The sequence below is a fragment of the Gekko japonicus genome, unplaced genomic scaffold (genome assembly GCF_001447785.1).
Source record: "Gekko japonicus isolate JY-2015 unplaced genomic scaffold, Gekko_japonicus_V1.1 scaffold585, whole genome shotgun sequence".
Classification (NCBI taxonomy): domain Eukaryota; kingdom Metazoa; phylum Chordata; class Lepidosauria; order Squamata; family Gekkonidae; genus Gekko; species Gekko japonicus.
Window position 1 is genome coordinate 380,625 of NW_015170291.1, and position 19,190 is coordinate 399,814.

The window sequence follows — 19,190 nt, forward strand, 5'->3', positions numbered from 1 at the left end:
GGGAACTGAGGATTTGGGGAGGGGCCCGTCAAAACTGTGGGGAGGCCAGGCCCCATCGGCCCCGTGGTAGCTACGGGCCTGCATGCCAGGATGGCAGACCACCCGAACACCCTGTGTATGCCACCCTGAGATCCATGAAAGGAAGGAAGGCAGGTGAGACATGCCATAAACATACAACTCTTTCATCCTGCCTTGATATTTACCTGTAGCACACATTCCTACATGTCTGCTCTGAAAGGTAACTGTCTTCCACAACGAAATAGTTGGCATTTATCCTCTGACCAAAATGATCTATGATTGCTTTACACCTGTGGGGGGGGGGGGAAAGAAAGGAAAAGAACGCAAAGGAAGAGAGTCATTTTTATTGTCAGGCATATGTACAAAGAACAAGGCGAAACGACAAAAACGCACCACCTGTCTAGCGCTCAGAGTCCTTGTTTTTTTTGTTATCTTTTTTTTTTTAAGGAGGTTCTTGAAAACCGTTTTCTTCCCTTTGATTACAACTGTTAACGTAGTATGAAATAACATTTGGAGCCTCGTCGTTGTTATGCTGGGCATTTAACTTTGATACACTGGAACGCGTTAAAACGCTATTAGAACAGTCAAGAAATCATTACAAAATAGATGCCATAAAGTTAATTAGATGAGAAACACCTGATTTGATTCCAATTGTGCGATTCAAACAATTTTGTCTTCCCGGCTGCTGCCTCTCTTCCTCCTTTCCAGGTGCTACGCAAGGCTCGCTTTCCCTTTGCCACAGCAAGGATGCTGGCTGGTGGTGGAAAGGGACGCCAAGTCGCAGCGCATTTAGGGCAACCTCATAGGGTTTCCAAGGCCAGAGTTGGTTCAGGGGTGGTTTGCTACTGCCTGCCTCTGCGTCACAACCCTGGTATTCCTTGGAGGTCTCCCATCCAAAGGCTAGCCAGGGTTGGCCCTCCTTAGCTTCCAAGATCTGATGAGATCGGGCCAGCCTGGGCTATGCAGGGCAGGGCAACGCTGGGATGTTAGGTAGTGGCAACTGAGCCAAAGGACACCGAGGTCTCGTCTCAAAGGGCAACTCACGAGATGCCCCGGGCACAGTACCCCATGTAACTTTCACCATATGACCTGAGACAGAACGGTGCTAGGAGAACAAATAACAATGATGGGTGAACCCTCTTCTACCCTCAAGGCAAGGTAAGTCCAGAGGTGGTTTGCCATTGCCTGCCTCTGCAGAACGACCCTGGACTTCCTTGCTGGTCTCCCATCTAAGTACTGACCCTGCTGAGCTTCCCAGATCCAATGAGATCAGATCAGCCTGGGCCATCCAGGGCATGTCCCTTTGATTTAAAACATTTCTCCCAGCAGAAACTCAAGTCAGACAGTTTCGCTCCTATCAGTGTACGTGTAAAGTTAGGGCATTCGGTCCCAGTATGCATCATTTTACACTTGAAATGCAGTGTCCGGACGAATATTTGCCAGAGATGCTGGTCCTGCATTGGGCAGGGGGTTGGACTAGATGGTCTGTATGGCCCCTTCCAACTCTATGGTTCTATGTCACTTCCCATTCTGTTGCCCAGTCACCAAGACTGCAGGAACTATTTTTAAGTTCTTCGGAACCTACGTGGGTTTCCCCCATCCGGAGTCATCCAGTGTCACCCACAAACTCAACTACATCATTGCTCGCCCTCTTGTTCCTCGGGAGGTATAAACATGCCCTTTTTGTTTCTTTTTATTTTTGTAATTTTCAAGGTGATAATTCTATTGAGTTTCATTAATACCGTGTGTATGTGGGTGTGGGTGTGTGTAATACTACTGAAGTTTCATCCCCAAAACACAGAGAACCTATGTCAGGAAGTGGGAATTTCCAACCAAAATAGTGCTTAAAAATTCAATGACATCCCTAATTCTGATGTGATCGTGTGATACATTTCCACCCGATTTGCCACTGCCACGCCAATGACACGAGGAGGGAAAGGGAAAACCGCATATTATTGTACTGAGGGAACAAGAAGTGAACGCAATATGTTGGATGCTGTTTTCAGCAACAGCCCCACACGTCTGCCACAATCTGCCCAGCAGAGTAAGCTGGCTCTAACATTATTTATCGAAACTGAGACTGGACGTACGCACATGACGTCTATTTCTCTCGCAACTTCTAAAAAGTTCTCCTTTAATGTGAGTCAAGCTACTTTCACTCTCAAGTTGCTGGTTTAAATGCTGCTAACAAATGAGCCAGGCCATTTGTATCTAATTATAACCTTTTCCTATTGTTTATGAAATAATTTCCCCCCCCCTCCCCAAACTCTTGAAGCACTCTGTTGGAGGAGTGAGGGGGAAAGGTTGATTAAATGCTATACTGCCATCCTCCAAAGGCAGAGAACTAGCAAAACGTCAGCTCTTTATTTTGCTTTCCTCACTGCTGCTCAGGGATAGCTAACAGGTCAGATATCTGATAAGCCCTTTAACCCAAAAACACAACAGGCAGAGCCAGTGTGGCTCTTTTAATATCGGTTTCTACTTCCAACTTCAAAAAAAGGGGGATGATCAGCAGAAGAATTCTTTCAAGTGCCACAATCAAATCAGGAACACACTTATGCAATGACATTATCGGGTCTCCGTCATCTGATATGTGTTGGGACAATGAATCATACAGAACCCTCCATTGACCTTCTTCAATGTGTCTAGATAAAAGGATGAAAATTAGAATCCATCTTCCTTGCCAAGTGCCACCAGTTATAAATGTACTTTATAGGGCTCATTATCCAAACTAATGGACTAAGGGCAACATCCTTGAAATGGACTTACCAGCACTGACAAAGCCAGTATGCAATATTTCAGGAAAGATATGTAAATTACAGTGTTTGCTATATCTTTTTTTTATTATGGAAATATAAATTTACATTTGTCACATCTTTGCGGTTGGAGGCCAGGCCAGCCTCGTTTGGAAACGCACTTAAAAACTATGCTCGAAGTTAAACGTGGGCAATTATTTTTAATGCAAGTCCTGCTCAAAATATACAGACGTAAATTAAAACACCTTAAATCTTACCAAATGAAGCCACATAAGCAAGATCTACACAGCGGGAAAGAACTGAGAGGGAAAGTTAAAAGGGAAAGGAGCTCATCGGGAAGGAAATTCAATTTTTCGTTTCCCTGAAGGCAAACGATTGTGAAGAGATTCTCATTCATAAAAAACAAAATAGGCAACAAACCTGACGACTATCCAGCAGTATTACTGAAAGGAAATGCCTTATTTTAAGCTTAGTTATACCATAAAAGCCGACAGCAACATATATTGAGGGACACAAGAATCTTCAATTTTTCAGATCTCCATTACTTGGAGAGAAAAGGAGAAGGGGATACATCATAAGCCTATGGACCCCTGATTCAGCAGTTTCTAAGGGGTGTGGGAAAATTCTAAAGTGCCAAGGCAGTTGCCTGTTTACCAGGAATGTCCCATTCAATTTGCCAGACAAGGTCGTTCTATCTGGGCTTGAGGAGTCACCCCAGCTGCTAAGATGGAGGAGGCAATCCAGGTACAAAGGAGCTCCATGCTCACAATGGAGCTCCCAAAGAGCTCCAGAATCGGGGATAGTCATATGCAACTGAAAGCTCCAGACAAGCAGGTGCTGCCCCTTTCCCATCACTGTGGAGAGAACATCTGCGCATGCTTTCATTAACGCTCAAGAAAGCTGGACAGCTCTGTTTGGGTGGAGCTCCACGTGTGCTTCAGCTTCAAACTGCAGCAGAAAAAAATTGTGAAAGGGACGTACGTACTTGTGGGATCTGAAGGGTACATAGGACTAGTTCAGGTTTTCTGATCCCATCACTGTGGAGAGAACATCTGCACATGCTTTCATTAACGCTAAAGAAAGCTGGACAGCTCTGTTTGGGTGGAGCTCCATGTGTGCTTCAGCTTCAAACTGCAGCAGAAAAAAATTGTGAAAGGGACGTACGTACTTGTGGGATCTGAAGGGTACATAGGACTAGTTCAGGTTTTCTGATCCTGAGGTAGCCCCCTGCGGATGCCTCCTCCCTTTCGCCTCTTTGTATTAAAACAATATGGATGTGCTTCATAAAAAGGGCTATGATTACTTTACTTAATCTCAAGAAGAGCCGTTCTATTGCTCCCATGTATGTCAGCTCCAGTGATTTAATGACACAGGCGCTGTAGGACATGCCCTGCACATAGCTAAATCTTTGTGACAAACAGTAGTCGTTCCAAACTTGCCAGCAAAAATCCAATGACATCCAGTCAAAGAATAGTCAGGTTTTAAAACAAATAATGCGCTTCCGCCCGAAGATAACTATTTGGAATTTTGATTCAGGGGACAGCTGTGTTGGTCTGAAGCCACAGAAAAAAGTTTGAATCCAGCAGGACCTTTAAGACCAACAAAGTTTTATTCTGGGTATAAGCTTTCATGCGCATGCACACTTTGGTCTGCTTGGAATCCTGTTACTAAGAGTAGTTAATCAACCAACATAGTTTCAGGGGATTAATTGTTTATGTAAAGGTAAAGGTTTCCCTTGCTCAAAAGCCAGTCGAATCCAACTCTAGGGTCGCGGTGCTCATCTCCGTTTCCAAGCCGAAGAGCCAGCGCTGCCTGAAGATGTTTCTGTGGTCATGTAGCCGGCATAACTAAACGCCAAGGCGCATGGGATGCTGTTACCTTCCCACCAAAGCGGTACCTATTTATCTACTTGCAATTTCTTGCTTACGAACTGCTAGGTTGGCAGGAGCTGGAACTAGAGACGGGAGCTCACTCCGTCATGCAGCACACCCGGGTCTCGAACTGCTGAACTACTGACCTTCCACAGCCTGCAGTTCAGCATTTTAATCACTTAAGCCACCGCAGCTCCTCAATTGTTTATGTATGAAACCAACATTGTGAAGAACAGAACAAGATCTCTGGATCAAGCTATTCGGAAGCAATTCCCAACAGTTTCAATTGAGCTTCCTCCCAAGGAAATTTAAAGAGAGTGCTTGAGAATGCCCAGTTCAATGTCTGGGGTGCCAGTGGTGGTCCTAATAATCTTCCTTCCTTATTGATTCAACTCCTCTAAAAGACTGACCAGCAATCCCACTAATGCATGAGACAGCTTTGAACTTCAGTGCCTACATCTCCTTCTCTCCGTCTTGTCACCCAAGGTGTGTGCGTGCGAGGTGGTAGGTGGCAAGCGACAATTTCGATGGGGGGGGGGAAGTATTGCTGTGATGTAGCGATACAGTGTTGGATTAGGACTAGGTAAAAGCAGGTTGGTATCCCAGATCTGACACGAGACTCGACCATTAACCTTGGACTAGTTGCATTTTCACTCTGCCTAATCTTAAGAACATAAAGGAGAGCCCTGCTGGATCAGACCAGCGGTCCATTTCATCCAGCGATTTATCTCACATGGTGGCCAACCAGTTACTCTGGAAGGCCAACAATAGGGCATAGAGGCTCTGCAACAGCCACTGATTTAAAAAGCCAAAAGACACTGTTTGTTGGCTAAAGATACACCCGTAAATAACCCCCCACGACTGTCTGCAAGAGCTCAAAATATACCCAAGCAGTTGAAGCGTATGGAGGGTTTTAAACAGAGACTAGTTGGCCATTTGATAGCGATGCTGATTCTGTGAACTTAGGGAGATCATGAGAGGGAGGGCAGGAAGGGCTGCATCAGTGCTTAGTTCTTGCGGCCCTTTCTTACATGCCCAGGGAAATGCTGGCTGCCACTTTGGGGTCAGGAAGCAATTTTTCGACAGGCCAGTTTGGCCAGGGATCCTGGAGGATTTTTGCCATCTTCTGGGCATGGAACTGGGGTCACTGAGGGTATGTGTGTAGGGGGCAGGTATTGGTGAAGTTCCTGCATTGTGCAGGGGGTTGGACTAGATGACCCTGGAGGTCCCTTCCAACTTTGATTCTATTACTATATATGGCAAGGTGTGCTCTGCATAATGCTTTAGCATTCATGAGTTTATTAAAGGACAAGGTGCATCCATTCCCACTCAGAAGTTAACTTCTAGAGACCCAAGAGAGCTAATAAGACCTGAAGAATAAGAACTCTATCAATATGAAGAGAAATAGATCAAGCCACCACCACCCCAATTACAGGTGGAAAGGCCTGAAAGGGCGGGCGGGGGACTGGAAAAATTCAGAAAGCAAGTCTTTACCCCCTTTCTTCCTAAGAACCTTTCCCTCCTTCAGTTTAGATGGGAAAACTGGGATATCCGGGGAAGTTCAATAAATAAATAAATAAACAAATCCCAACCTCTCTTGTAAAATGTTTTGTCTTTTTAGTGAGGGAAAAAACCTGTCTTAAAAAGAAATCGCTCATTCCAAATTTGTTTGTTTATCAGAACATTTAGATCTCACCTTTCCTTGTAGTTCAAGGTGGCTTACAATAGCAGTTAAAATAGTTTCTATTAAAACCCACAATAGAAAAGCCCGAATTTCTCCCCCCTCAAAAGATGCCTGCCATTCAAACCCCCGCAAAATCCCTGGCAAACAGGGAAATGTATAGGACGAAATAGTCTTTCTTACATTTTCCCAATGGAGATTTTTGGAAATTTTGACAACACCTTAAAAAGTAACAAAAAATACCCTTTTTGTCAGGGCTTCAAAATGTCTGGAAATTTTACATCTTTTCCTCAAAGACAAAAAAAATAAGGATACTGACTTATCAGAAACAGCCACTAAAAAAGCAGGGACAGTCTAGGGTTGCCAAGTCAAAATTTCCGGGTGACGCACACGTCGGGGTGGGGTTCCCCCCGGGGCCCGATCTGCCGGTGGCGGGGAACGGGCCTCTGGGGCGGGGGTTTCCCCGCCCCCCGGGGGGACTTGGCAAGCCTAGGACAGTCCCTTGTAAGCAGGGATAGTGGGGACACGGGTGTGGGAAAACACAAAGAAGAACTGGCGGTGGCTCTTTCTGAGGGTTCAAACTCCATCAGTCCGGAGATTCCTAAGTAACTTCCAGCAGAAACGTGTATATCTACTTTGCACGGGTATTCAGTGCTTACAATTAAAACAAGGAAGTACTACTGGCAGCAGTGTGCGTTACTAACTCTACGTTTTAAAACATTTCTTCAAAACATTGTTTTATAAATAAATGTTGTTACTCATCCTGAGGTGATCTGGCAGACCATAAATCTAATTATAGAAACCATGTCATCTGCCAAGGTAACCAGCAAATTTTATTAGCTATCCAATTTGTCTCAGGGAACATGAATTCTTCATCAAATCTGTGGTATCTTACAATCAAGTTTCCTCACACTAACATATAAGGCGGTACGTTTTTATAAATAATTGGGCCATGACTGGAGGAGCTGAGACTTATACAAAGGGCTTGTGGAACTGAGCGCCTTTCTATTCAAAGCTGAACTCTGTGCCATGCCAATATTTATAATTTCCCCCTTTCGTTTCCTCTTCCTTTAAGGAGTGCAGGGCACCTCCCCGCTTTTCCCTGACAACAACCCTGGTAAGCTGAGCGTGACTGGCCAAAGATCACCCAGTGTGCTTCAGAGCTGAGTAAGGATTTGAATCAAGCTCTCCTATCCGTTAGAACGGATAAAAGGAAGTACTTCTTCACCCAAAGAGGGATTAACACATGGAATTCACTGCCACAGGAAGTGGTAGCGGCTACAAGCATGGACGGCTTCAAAAGGGAATTAGATAAGCATATGGAGCAGAGGTCCATCAGTGGCTATTAGCCACAAGGTATAGATAGGGACTCTGGGGCAAGTGATGCTCTGTCTTCTTGGTGCTTGGGTGGGTCAACAGTGGGAGGGCTTCTAATGTCCTGGCCCCACTGGTGGACCTCCTGATGGCACCTGGTATTTTTGGCCACTGTGTGACAGAGTGCTGGACTGGATGGGCCATTAGCCTGATCCAACATTGGTGTCTCTTATGTTCTTATTAGGCCCTGACACATTAGGACTATACGATGGAAAGTTTTCCAGATGCAGGCAAGACCAAAGATCAGAAAACAGGCAATAATACAGGCTTGGTCGTGCTAACAGAGGGGCCTGTTGCTATCTCTCATAGTGTACCCTAATACAAAATAAAGGGAGGGAAGGGAAAGTAGGCAATCAAAAAAATACAATATTTTTAATGGGGGGAAATCTAAGCACGAATGACAATGCCATATACCTATTTTACCATGTGAACACTCAAAACTGCCCAATGCAGCCTCCCAAATATTTCCAGTACTCCTTCTATATCTGTGTATCCCCAAGTAGAATACTGTCATTTGCAATGCAGACTCAAGCCGTCTCCTTTTTGTGGTCTCCGAGACATTATCAGCGTGTCATTTTTACAGGAGAACTAGTTGCCTCTGTATGAACATATCCAATTACTTCAATTAGTTCAAAGTAAGACTAGCCTGGTATTGGGTTGGAGGCAGCAACTCATGAGTGGAAAGAAAAATGCACTTTGCGCAATTACACACGGACAAGCAGAAGCCCAGCAGTTCACTATAATTTTGAACAAAATCGCTATGGAGCAATGGAAATGTACAAAGGATGGTTCACATAATTTCATTTGGTTTAGAAATTGTCACAGAAAAAAAAATACCTTGTACCGTGCGCCGTGCATGTGGAAAAGATGCAATCACTTTCAACTTAGTGCAAGCAGACAGCAAAGAGTAATTTTAGCACTTCCGTAAGGACAAGGAAATCTTCTGTGGGATCCAACTCACTGTACTCTGACTGGCAGTGCATCTTCAATGTCTCTGGCAGAGGCCTCTCCCAGGTCTAATAACTGAGAAATTTTTAGGGGATATACCAAGGATCAAACCTGGGAGCAAAGCGTACACTCGGCCACTAGGCTATGGCCTTTCCCATCGTTGATGATTGATGGACTCAGCAGGCAGACTGTTCAGCAAAGGAATAATCCATGTGCTGCTCTCAATAAGAAAAAACAACAACAACCCTGTCCTATAATATATGAGACATGCACACAGGAGCATTTAGCCACACGTCCAGCCTTCATAATGGTGAAAAGTTATGCAGATCTAGGCAAAAGCAACACCAGGCACCACAGCAGTTTGAACCCTCAGCAGTTACAGTGAGAAAATACCTGCTGATTTTTGTTCCAACTTTTTTTTTAAAAGTTGCCCAGAGGCCCGATACTGTTGTAAAAAGAATTCATCCTATGATAAGGGGGCAGCGTAGTTTATGACAACAATCTACCTAAAAACTCATTAAAGTCTTTTCTCTTAGAGTGACATGCATTATCAGCAAAGATTAATCTGATGAGTCTTTAGGTGAGCTTCATTTTTAAAAATGCAATAACAGAGGGCTTTGTTGTCATCTGATGAAAATCAATTAGAGTAGGTAAGGCCACAAGGAAAACTAACATCACTCATCACCAGACCCCCGGCAACCGAAATGATTTGTCTTCCAAGCTTGGGTGATCAGGAGGCTGCAGTAATATTGGAGGGAAATTAATTTAGTTTCTCTATTCTAAACCCACTTTCCTTGTTCTGGAGGACCTATACACAAATTACTTTTAATCAAGGTTGATGTGTTATTAATACCGAGGAAGATCTTTGAAGAATCATTTTTTAAAAATTGACTCTGGCATTTTTCATCTTGCAGTTTTGTGTGTATACATATATAAAGAGAGAGAGAGAGAGAGAGAGAGAGAGAGAGAGAGAGAGAGAGAGAGAGAGAGAGAGAGAAGGTTACTTCTCGCTATCCTTACCGTCTGGTTTCTTTGTCCACTACAAGGCACTGTACGGAATGGTGCAGACAATAGATACCACCAAATACGGCACACATCCTAGAAGATAATCACAGATTTATATGAGCGAGACAGATGAAAATTAGATTTATGATTTCAAAGCAGCTCACATTTTTTTAAAAAAGGATGGGTTGGACCCCCTGCTGCAGCAAAAGGGTGGGAGGGTCCCCTTCGACTACCAAAAGGCTATGCTGGGGATTACAGGACCTGCCTAGACAAAAAAAACCCTGGATGTGGACAGAAACCACATGGGAGATGGGCTGTAGTAAGGAGGAGAATTGGACGAGTTTGAGTAAAAAACCCAGATTCAATCAAATAAGTGCTCTCAAGCCCACCCCATCAAAGCCCAATGAACACCTCATTTGACATCTAAAAGCAAACCTTACATGCTAATATAGATAACTTATATTATGAAAACTAGATGACCCAGACAAATGACTTTTCAAAGTATGGCTTAAAAAAACGTTTGCTTCTTTTGCAAGGAAATCTTAAGTTAGACCAGTGCACTCCTGTCCCCTTCTGTGCCTGAAGGCGACTGCATTCGGGCATCAAGCCACAGTTTGTGACACGTCCCGAAACCCTCAGTCCACATGCCGTAACCACGAAACCCTCGGCCCATACTTCGTAACCATTGCATTGACCCTGCAGCTAACTGTAGTGGAACAGCAGAAAAGCGCAAGAGTTCAGTAGCACCTTAAAGACTAACAACATTTGTGGCCAGGGCATAAGCTTTTCTGAGTCACTGCTCACTCCTTCAAACAAACAGACCCTCCCCGGAGAAAATGCTCTCCTCTCCCTCCTGCCAAACATGGTTGAGTAGTTTGCCGTCAGGCTGTTAATCACCGTCAGACAGCGTCCTGATTGAGATCATCATACCAGCTTCTATGCAGTTAAGGTTACTGAGGCCTGGGTTTCCACATCAAGGGAATAACGAACTTGCACGTGATCAGATACCTTTAAATGACCACAGCAGCTCTTGGATCTGGCTGGTGCTGCAGTCAACCTTCCTCTTTCCCTCGAATCACCAGTAGCTCCCCACCATTCAATGCTGCCCCCACCAGAGGTTGCGGAGACACTTGCTTGCCTGCTCGTCCAAAGAAGCATGGAGGCTGGGAGAGCCAGTCAGAGAATCTTTACTGCCACCACCCCCCGGATTCCAGAAACAGTGCCCTGGTGCTGCAGCTTTCACACAACTTTAGTACTACAGAAGTAAATCAGGATTTATCAGCAAAAGAGGCCGGTCGCCATCTTTTTAAATTTAAACAAAAAAAATTCAATGGAAAGTTAAGATTACAAATGTAAAAGAGGCAAGCAATGTGTGAACAACGGGTAATGAAACTGAATACACACAAGGGCAGGGGAGAGATACCAGAGAAAACGGAAAAGCCGGTTTTCATTTTTTTGTTAAAAAAAAGAAGAAACAAATAAAAACAAAAAGGGTAAATATTTCAAAAGGAAAATTAATTAAATTTGTTTGTTAGCATTGACGGAGACAAGATGCTTTGCAATCAGGAGCTGCAAGCCAAAAGGTGTTTATTAGATAAATGTTTGCACAAAAAATGATAAACCGGTGAATGAAGATCTAATAATAGCAAGCACACACATGACCACTTTTCCAATTAAATCAGCTCTAGAAGTTTCTCTTGTCTCTGCTAGTTTCAGCTGAAAACAATGTGGAAAAACTAAGCAGGTATTATTCACACAGCATATTTCCTTTAAAAGTTTATTAAAAATTGAACTTCGTTTTCTCCACTCCAAGCAAACTTTGGATCCTCTGCCAGATTGACAAGGAAAAGGCAGAAGGCCAAGAGGCAAAAAATGTTGATCAAGCCTGGCCAATCCAAAGGCTGCATATTCCCAGTCAATTGAAGGGTTCGATACTGCACAGTCTTGCTCCCCTCCCATGCCTGAAGGCGACTGCTTTCAGGCATCAAGCCACAGTTTGCTGGTGACACGTTTTGAAAATCTCAGCCCACACTTTGTGAACACGCTGCGACAGAAGACTTCACAGTTTAGAAAGTCTTCTATTTAACTGCGACGTGACATCTGAACTCGGGTGTTTTAACAAAACGGGTTTGGGTCTCTCAAAACAGGGTCCGAACCTACAGTTTAAGTCTGGCTTCGGATTCCTGTTCTCATCACAAACTGCGCACATGGAGCTGAACGTTCTGAGTTCTGAGCATACACAGGCCCTAATAACTCACTTAACTAGTTCCAAGCTTCATTACTTCATCGTGTAGCTTCCCTATTCTTTCTCAGGGCACTCCACATAACAATTAACAAGCCTACATTCTTGCCCCAGAAACGTAAAACGGTGTTCAACTTTGGCCAACGGCCATCTAAATAGTAAACATTTCGCATCTGTGCACATGCTGTGATGTTGTGCGCATGCAGTGTTCTCCATTCAAATCAATGGCAGGAAGCAGCTCCATGTGTATTAAGCAGGGCTATTTTGGGGCAGGAACGCACAGGAACGGAGTTCCGGCTGGCTTCAGAGCTGGCCACGCCCCCACTACAGCCAAAGCCTCTGCGTGCCTGGCTACAGAGGGAAGGCCTGGAGAGCGACCCCCCCATGACTCCAAGGCGGGTGGGCCGGGGGGGCCCCTGGAAGGATCGGCCTTCCCCAGCCTGTCCAATTTTAAACCGCTTTCCCTTCCCTTCAAGGGGGGGCTTGCCCTGCAGGGCACCTGGGCAAGCCAAGGGAAGACATGGGGGTGTGGCCTAATATGCTAATATGATGTGTCAGGGGTGTGGCCTAATATGCGAATGAGATTCTGCTGTTGGGTGTTGCCTATTATGCTAATGAGTTCCTGCTGGGATTTTTCTATTAAGAATTGGGTGCAGTGGACCTCATCCTACAGTTCAGCGTGGTGTGGAGTATTGGACTAGAGCCGTAGAGATCTAAGTTCAAATCCCATTTAGCTGAGAAGCTCACTGGGTGACCCATGGGCCAGTCTCTCTCTCAAACTAACCTACGTCTCAGGGTTGCTGGGATGAAGGGGGGGGGGATGCTATAAAACACCCCAAGTGCCTTAAGGAAAGGACACCGTTCTCTCTTTCCCAGCAAAGCGATCAAGTGGTCATGCTCTTGCATGGGTCAACAGCAGCCACAGACACAAAGAGCCACTTGGATTCAGTTCACGGTAACGAAGATGCACAATGGACTGCAAACATCTGTTGACTTGCATGGTGCTTAGGTAGAGGACCTGATCTGGACTTAGCTTGCCAATGTTCTTTAGAAAGAAGAAGCCACACGAAAATCAAGCAAACCACATATACTAACATACTAATAACATATACTAATAACATATACTAACATATAATAATAACATATAATAATAACATATACTAATAACATATACTAATAACATAACTTCTTTTCCAACAGACCATTCAGGATGATTTGGCTAAAACCAAAGTACAAGGTAACTCTGATACTATTAACCCTAAACGACAGACGTTTAAACTGATACTCCTCTAATTAACTAGCTGCTGCCTCTGCCAATAATTCAGGTTTTGCTGAAAGATAGCGCCTGCACCGGTACTCCGCTTCAACTTTGCCCCGGTGACATCGAACTGCATTACAGCTAAATTAACAGTTGTGAAAATTTTTGGCCTGGTGGCCCCCCCTCCCTCCCATCATCTCTAGCCTTTAAATGCCATTTCGATTCCTATCAAGGCAAAGAATCAGCAGCTGCAATTTCTTAATACAGCTGCAAAACAATAGGGCCCATTAATAGCTGAACTTTTGACAGCACATTCACAATGATTTATGAGTTTGTATATAATTTGATTATTCTATTAATTCCACTGATTACTGTTTCAGCTAATACAGTGAAGGTCACTCCCTAAAATAAATCTTCATTACATTTCACAGAAAGTAACTGCCTCCAACTGGTTGTTTTCGTTAATTAAAACACTAATGTTACATGGAAGGAAAGAGGCTTTGAGGTTGCTGCATCTGCTGTTACGGGAGGATTACGCTGCCGTGATATGACGTTCTTGGATCTCAGCGTTTAGAACAAAAATGCCTCATTCAGACATCTTGATTTAAACGCACACAGAGCTCAACTAACTAGCCATCTTTTGGGCTGGTGGAGAATGTAAAATGAAAATATACCTGTTTTTCTTTCTTCCCACCCTACCTCAAGGGCTGCGGGGAAAAGCCAGCACAGCCGCTCTGAGTCCAGCGAACATTATAGCAATCATAGCAAACCATGGTTTGTACCAACTGTCCAAACCATGGCTTGAACTTCCAAATGCACAGCTTTAAACAGGAGTCCAGTAGTGCCTTAATTGGCAAATGTGGCTTGCTTGATTCCAAAATATGCTGGGATAATTTTGTTAGTCTTTAAGGTGCTAATGGACTCCAATTTAGGGCACTTTCACACATACTAAATAACACACTTTCAATCTACTATCAATGCGCTTTGCAACTGGATTTTCTCTGTGTGAAATGGCAAAACCCACTCACAAACAGCTGCTGAAGTGGATTGAAACGGCATTACTTAGCATGTGTGAAAGGGCCCTTAGTTTTTCAATAACTGATTAACATGGCTACCATCTCAGCCCTGACCTGGCTAGCTCTGGCTAACGCAATCACGTCAAATATGAGAAGTTAGGCAGGGTCGGCCCTGGTATTCAGATGGAAGACCTCCAAGAACTCCAGAGTTGCTACACAGAGGCAAGCAATGGGCAACCACCTCTGAGTGTCTCTTGACTTGAAAACCCCATGGGGGTTATCATATGTCAGCTGTGAACTGACAGCGAAAAAAGTAAGTCTGAGATACCGAGAAGACAACCATGGTGTACAATTACTTGTTTGCTTTCTGTCCACCCCCCCATCAGCACTCTGGTTCATTACATTCACCCTTCTCTGGATGGTGAAGCATCATCTAGGGAGAATGCAAAGGCTTTACACTACAGTTTGTCAATTCAGGCCTTACATCAAACCCTTGGTTTGCAAACCCACTGCAGTCCAAGAGATGGATTCCAATTCAGGTTTGCTGGTCTATCAAAAACCGCAAGTTCCTCAATTCAGTCATCACATCAAATTATAGTTGAGGTTCTCTTAACCACAGTGTGGTCCAGCGTCTGAACCAGCTTTAACAATGTTCAAAGGTGACTGAAATAGGCTTAAGAAAATAAAAATCAGCACCCTAATCTCAGGAATGAAGCCATTAGTTCCCCCAAGCCTCCCTGAAAGTACCAGCATCCATACGAGCAATCATTACATAATAATCCATTTGGGGTTCAACGCAAGGGCTTAATGATGCATTTAAGCCTCCTTTGACTTCAGCAGAGAGGAGACTCAGCTAGGTTATTAAGTCCCTGGTTCAAATCTCGCCTCAGCCAGAAACTCACTAGATGCCACTATACCACTGTACACAAAACATGCAATGAGCATAGAAGGGAAACGAGGTGGAATGTGCTGGCCTCACATCTACCTATACTTTTTTTGCCATAACACGGGGACAACCTATATGTGCAGAGGCTCCACTTCTGGGAACTGCGATGCTTCTTTTCAGCCATTCCACAGAACACAGATGAGAAGGAGGAGGAGGAGGAGCAGAAGAAGGAGGAGGAGAAGGAGGAGGAGAAGGAGGAGGAGGAGATTGGATTTATACCCCGCCCTTCACTTGGAGTCTCAGAGCGGCTTACAAACTCCTTTCCCTTCCCCTCCCCACGACAGACACCCTGTGAGGTGGGTGGGGCTGAGAGAGCTCTTGACACAAACTGCTCTTTCAGGAACAGCTTTGAAAGAACTTGTGACTGACCCAAGGTCACACCAGCAGGTGCAAGTGGAGGAGTGGGGAATCAAACCCGGTTCTCCCAGATTAGCGTTCGCGCACTTAACCACTACACCAAACTGGCTGTACATATTGCCCATACTGTGGCAGATGAGTATGCAGGCTTGCTCTTGACTCCCCCCAACCCACCTGTGCTGACCTGAATACACATCTCTCAGTCTCAGCACCTCCACTAATATGGGTACAATTTATATTAAAGGGCACAAGTAACAGAAAGAAGTGGGGGGAAGAGATGCAACAAAGAGAGGCCAGATTTTTTAAAAGACTCCTGAGGGAAGCAGGCATAGCTCAGCGGTAGAATATTCTGCTTGGCATACAGAAGGTCCCAGGTTCAAATTCTGGCATCTTCAGCAACAGGTAATAGGTGATGTGAAAGACCGCTACCTGAGACCCTGGAGAGCCACTGCCAGTCTGAGTAGACAATACTGACTTTAATGGTCTGATTCGATTAAAGGCAGCGTCCTATTGTATTTCACACTGGTCTCTGTTTGTCTCTCTCTTTCACACACACACACACACAGCCTATTTGTTCTTTGCAGCATTTAAGATAAATTCCTTGGCCTTGTAAGGGTTACAAGACTTGCCACAGTTTTGCAACCACTGGGCTATATTACCATCATACACTTTATCCACAGGGGCTAATGCCCTGTTAAAAACATTCAGGAACTTCCAGTGGTTCAAGGCAGGACAGCTGGATTACAAACTGACACATCCTAGACAGAGTTATACCTTTCTAAGCCTATTGGCTTCAATGGATTTAGGAGGCTGTAATCTCTGCTTAGGATGGCACCATAAGGAAAGCACACCAAGCTGAGGGTACTTCGACAGGGCTAAGAGATCCCATATGGACCTGCCTAGTATCTGTGACCTGTATCTCTGGGTGCCTTCAAAGGTCAGGCGGGTGGTAACCAGTGACCCTTTCAGAGTCACCATCCTGTTAATGGGACACTCTTTGCAGACAGCCCTGTAGCCAGAAATTTTGGGTTGGTGTGGCATGGGGAAATTTTGTGGGGCAACAGGGGATGGGGGAAGGGCACCCGCACGCCTTCCCTGAACTCCAAGTGGCAATTTCAGGGAAGGCGTGTGGCTGCCCCTCTCCCCCCCTTTCTGAAAAATTTAAAGAGCCCTCCAGCTGATTGGCGGGCCATGTGCTCCCGCTGATCAGCTGGAGTGCCCTTTTAATGTCACAGGAGAGGAGGGAGGGGGAGAGTGGTGAGGGAGGGAGAGAGGGGCAGCAGCTGTTGTGGGGCGTGCCTCATTATTTCAGGGGGCAGAGCCCCAAAATGCCCCACTGTAGCTACAGGCCTGTTTGCAGACCAATTTGCAGGGTATCTACATTACTTCCTTTCCTGGTGCCTTTTCCATTCCCCAAAGCTTGCAAGATGGATGGAAGTTTTTGTTGTTTTATTAGAGACTAGGACTAAGGCCCATTGTGGGAAGAAATACAATGAGCTCTAGAGAGACACTCCAGATGAGTGTCCTGGCTGTGGCTGGTGGGGCAGCGGAGGGAAGGGGAAAATAGAGGGAGGCAAGCCATCTTTGTTTCCTTCTGCTTAGCTAATAGGGCAGGGCTGTCTCAAGTCATTTTGCTGCCCCAAGTGGGTAGTATGGGAGGAGAGCCACATGCCATATTTTCTGGGTTTCAAGGATCTGGAAAGTGGTTCCGTAGCCAGTTACAGGGTTACCAACTCTGGTTTGGGAAACACCTGTAGATTTGAGAGGCAGAGCCTGGGGAGGGCAAGGTTTGGGGTGGGGCAGTGCCATTGAATCCACTGCCCAAAGCAGCCATTTTCTCCAGGAAAACTGATCTTGGAGATCTCCAAGTGCCACCTGGAGGTTGGCAATACTAAGGGAAGGGCCAGGTTTGCTGAAGGACTTCAGTGAGGTATAATGCCATGGAGCTCACCCTACAAAGCAACCATTTTCTCTGTGGGGATTGGTCTCTGTAGTCTGGAGATCAATTGTAATTCACAGAGATGTTCAGGCCTTCCCTTTTCCCCCAACCCTTTCAATTCCAAAGGTGCTTCCTCTTTAACACTTTAACTGATTAACAGTTTAACTGACTCCCTGCTAATGCCCCACGACCTCTTGGGACTCCCAATTTGGGAGTGGTAGTTCTAATTCCCTTTGCAATGGTTGCAGTAAGGCCAGCTGTGAACTACAACTCCCAAGGTGCAATGTGTCAAAAGTAGGGGTGTAAGAATGGAGAAGCCAGCACGACAGGCCAATAGGATACCAAGGCAACTTCCCCAGTGGCCAATGGGAGAGTGAGTCGTCACCAGCATGGCTTGCCTTTTACATATATAGGATTACCTGATTTTTACATTTTGTAACAAGTTTTATTTCTTGGTTTTATTTTTGTGTGTGTTTTAGTTTGATTTCATCGCAGCCCACTTTGGAGGCTTTTTTAAAGCAGAAAAGCAGCTTTACTTATTTCTGAATAACTGAACGTACACTGTGGGCTTTATGCAGCCTCTGTGAATGTAATATGGTGTATGTGGCTGCAGATGATTCACAAAGCAAGACTATTGGCTGGTACAGAATAGTGTATGAACATCTTCCTAGGTCATTAAAAAAAAATTCAGCAGCTGCCAATTACTTTTCTGAGCACAATTCAAAAGGCTGGTTCTCACCTTTTAAAAGCCCCGCAGCACCAGGGACCAAGATGTTTGGGAAGGACAACTTTCTGTCCTGTGAACCCGGCCTAGCAGTTAAGTCCTTCCACAGAAGCCCTGGGAGGTGTAAAAGTCCTTCCACAGAAGCCCTGGGAGGTGTAAAAGTCCTTCTGCAGAAGCCCTGGGAGGCCACCAGAGACGGGGGCCCAGGGTGCACCGTGACTTTGCAGCGTAGTGGTTAAAGTGCTGGACTAGGATCCGGGAGACCCCAGTTTGAAATCCCAACTTGAACTCGCTTTGGCCAGTCACCACACTCTCAGCCTAACCTACCTGTCAGGTTGTTGTGGGGATAAAATGGGGGAGAGGCAGGCCCGCAGCTCACAAGGGGCCCACGGGGCCCGGCCCCCCTGCGGGGTTTGTGGGCCCCTCCCCCGATCTGCTGCTCCCCCTCCCCCTAGCCCGAGGGGCGGCGGGAGGAGGCTTCGGGGGCCGAGCGGCGGCTGCCTTCCTTGCTCGGTCGCAGAAGGAGGGCGAGAGCAGCGAGAGCGGGCCGGATCGCCAGTCTCCAGTCCAATGCGCTGAGGCATCAGCAGCCGTGGAGATGCCTGGCCAACCAGCGGCTCCCCTGCCACGGGAGGCTGTCTCTCCTCTCGCTCCCTCCCCCCTTTCGCTCCCCCTTCCCCAGCTTATTTTTCTTGCAGCCAAACAAGGCACAAAGAGACGTCAAAAATCTTTGCCCCCCTCCTCCTTCCTTTTGCCTTTCTCTCTCTCCCTGCTTCTCTTTGCCCCCTTCGTCTCTCTTCCATCCATTTTTCTCAACCGGGAACATCCAGAGCTCGAGACATCGTCTCTCTCCTCCCTTCTTTAGGGGGAAAACACGCACATGCACAGAAGAGAGAGGGGGAGGGATTCTCTAACACAAACCATACACCGATGCCTTCCCCTCCCCAACCTCCTCTACCCCCGAATCGGGGGAAATAGATTGGGGTGTGTGTGTGTCTGTAAGTCGTCAGAAAGGCTGATTTGCCTCGCAGAGAGCAAGTAGAGGGGGGAGGGGG

The 19,190-nt window shown here is 45.7% G+C and overlaps 1 protein-coding gene across 1 annotated transcript in view; it reads right to left on the reverse strand.

Moving 5' to 3' along the window:
- The window catches only part of CHM (choroideremia (Rab escort protein 1)), a 113,008-nt gene that overhangs the window by 26,068 nt on the left and 67,750 nt on the right, over positions 1 to 19,190 (reverse strand). Inside the window, 2 exon segments of the mRNA XM_015417892.1 lie at positions 204 to 308; positions 9,669 to 9,746. Coding sequence (XP_015273378.1) covers positions 204 to 308; positions 9,669 to 9,746 — 183 coding nt within the window.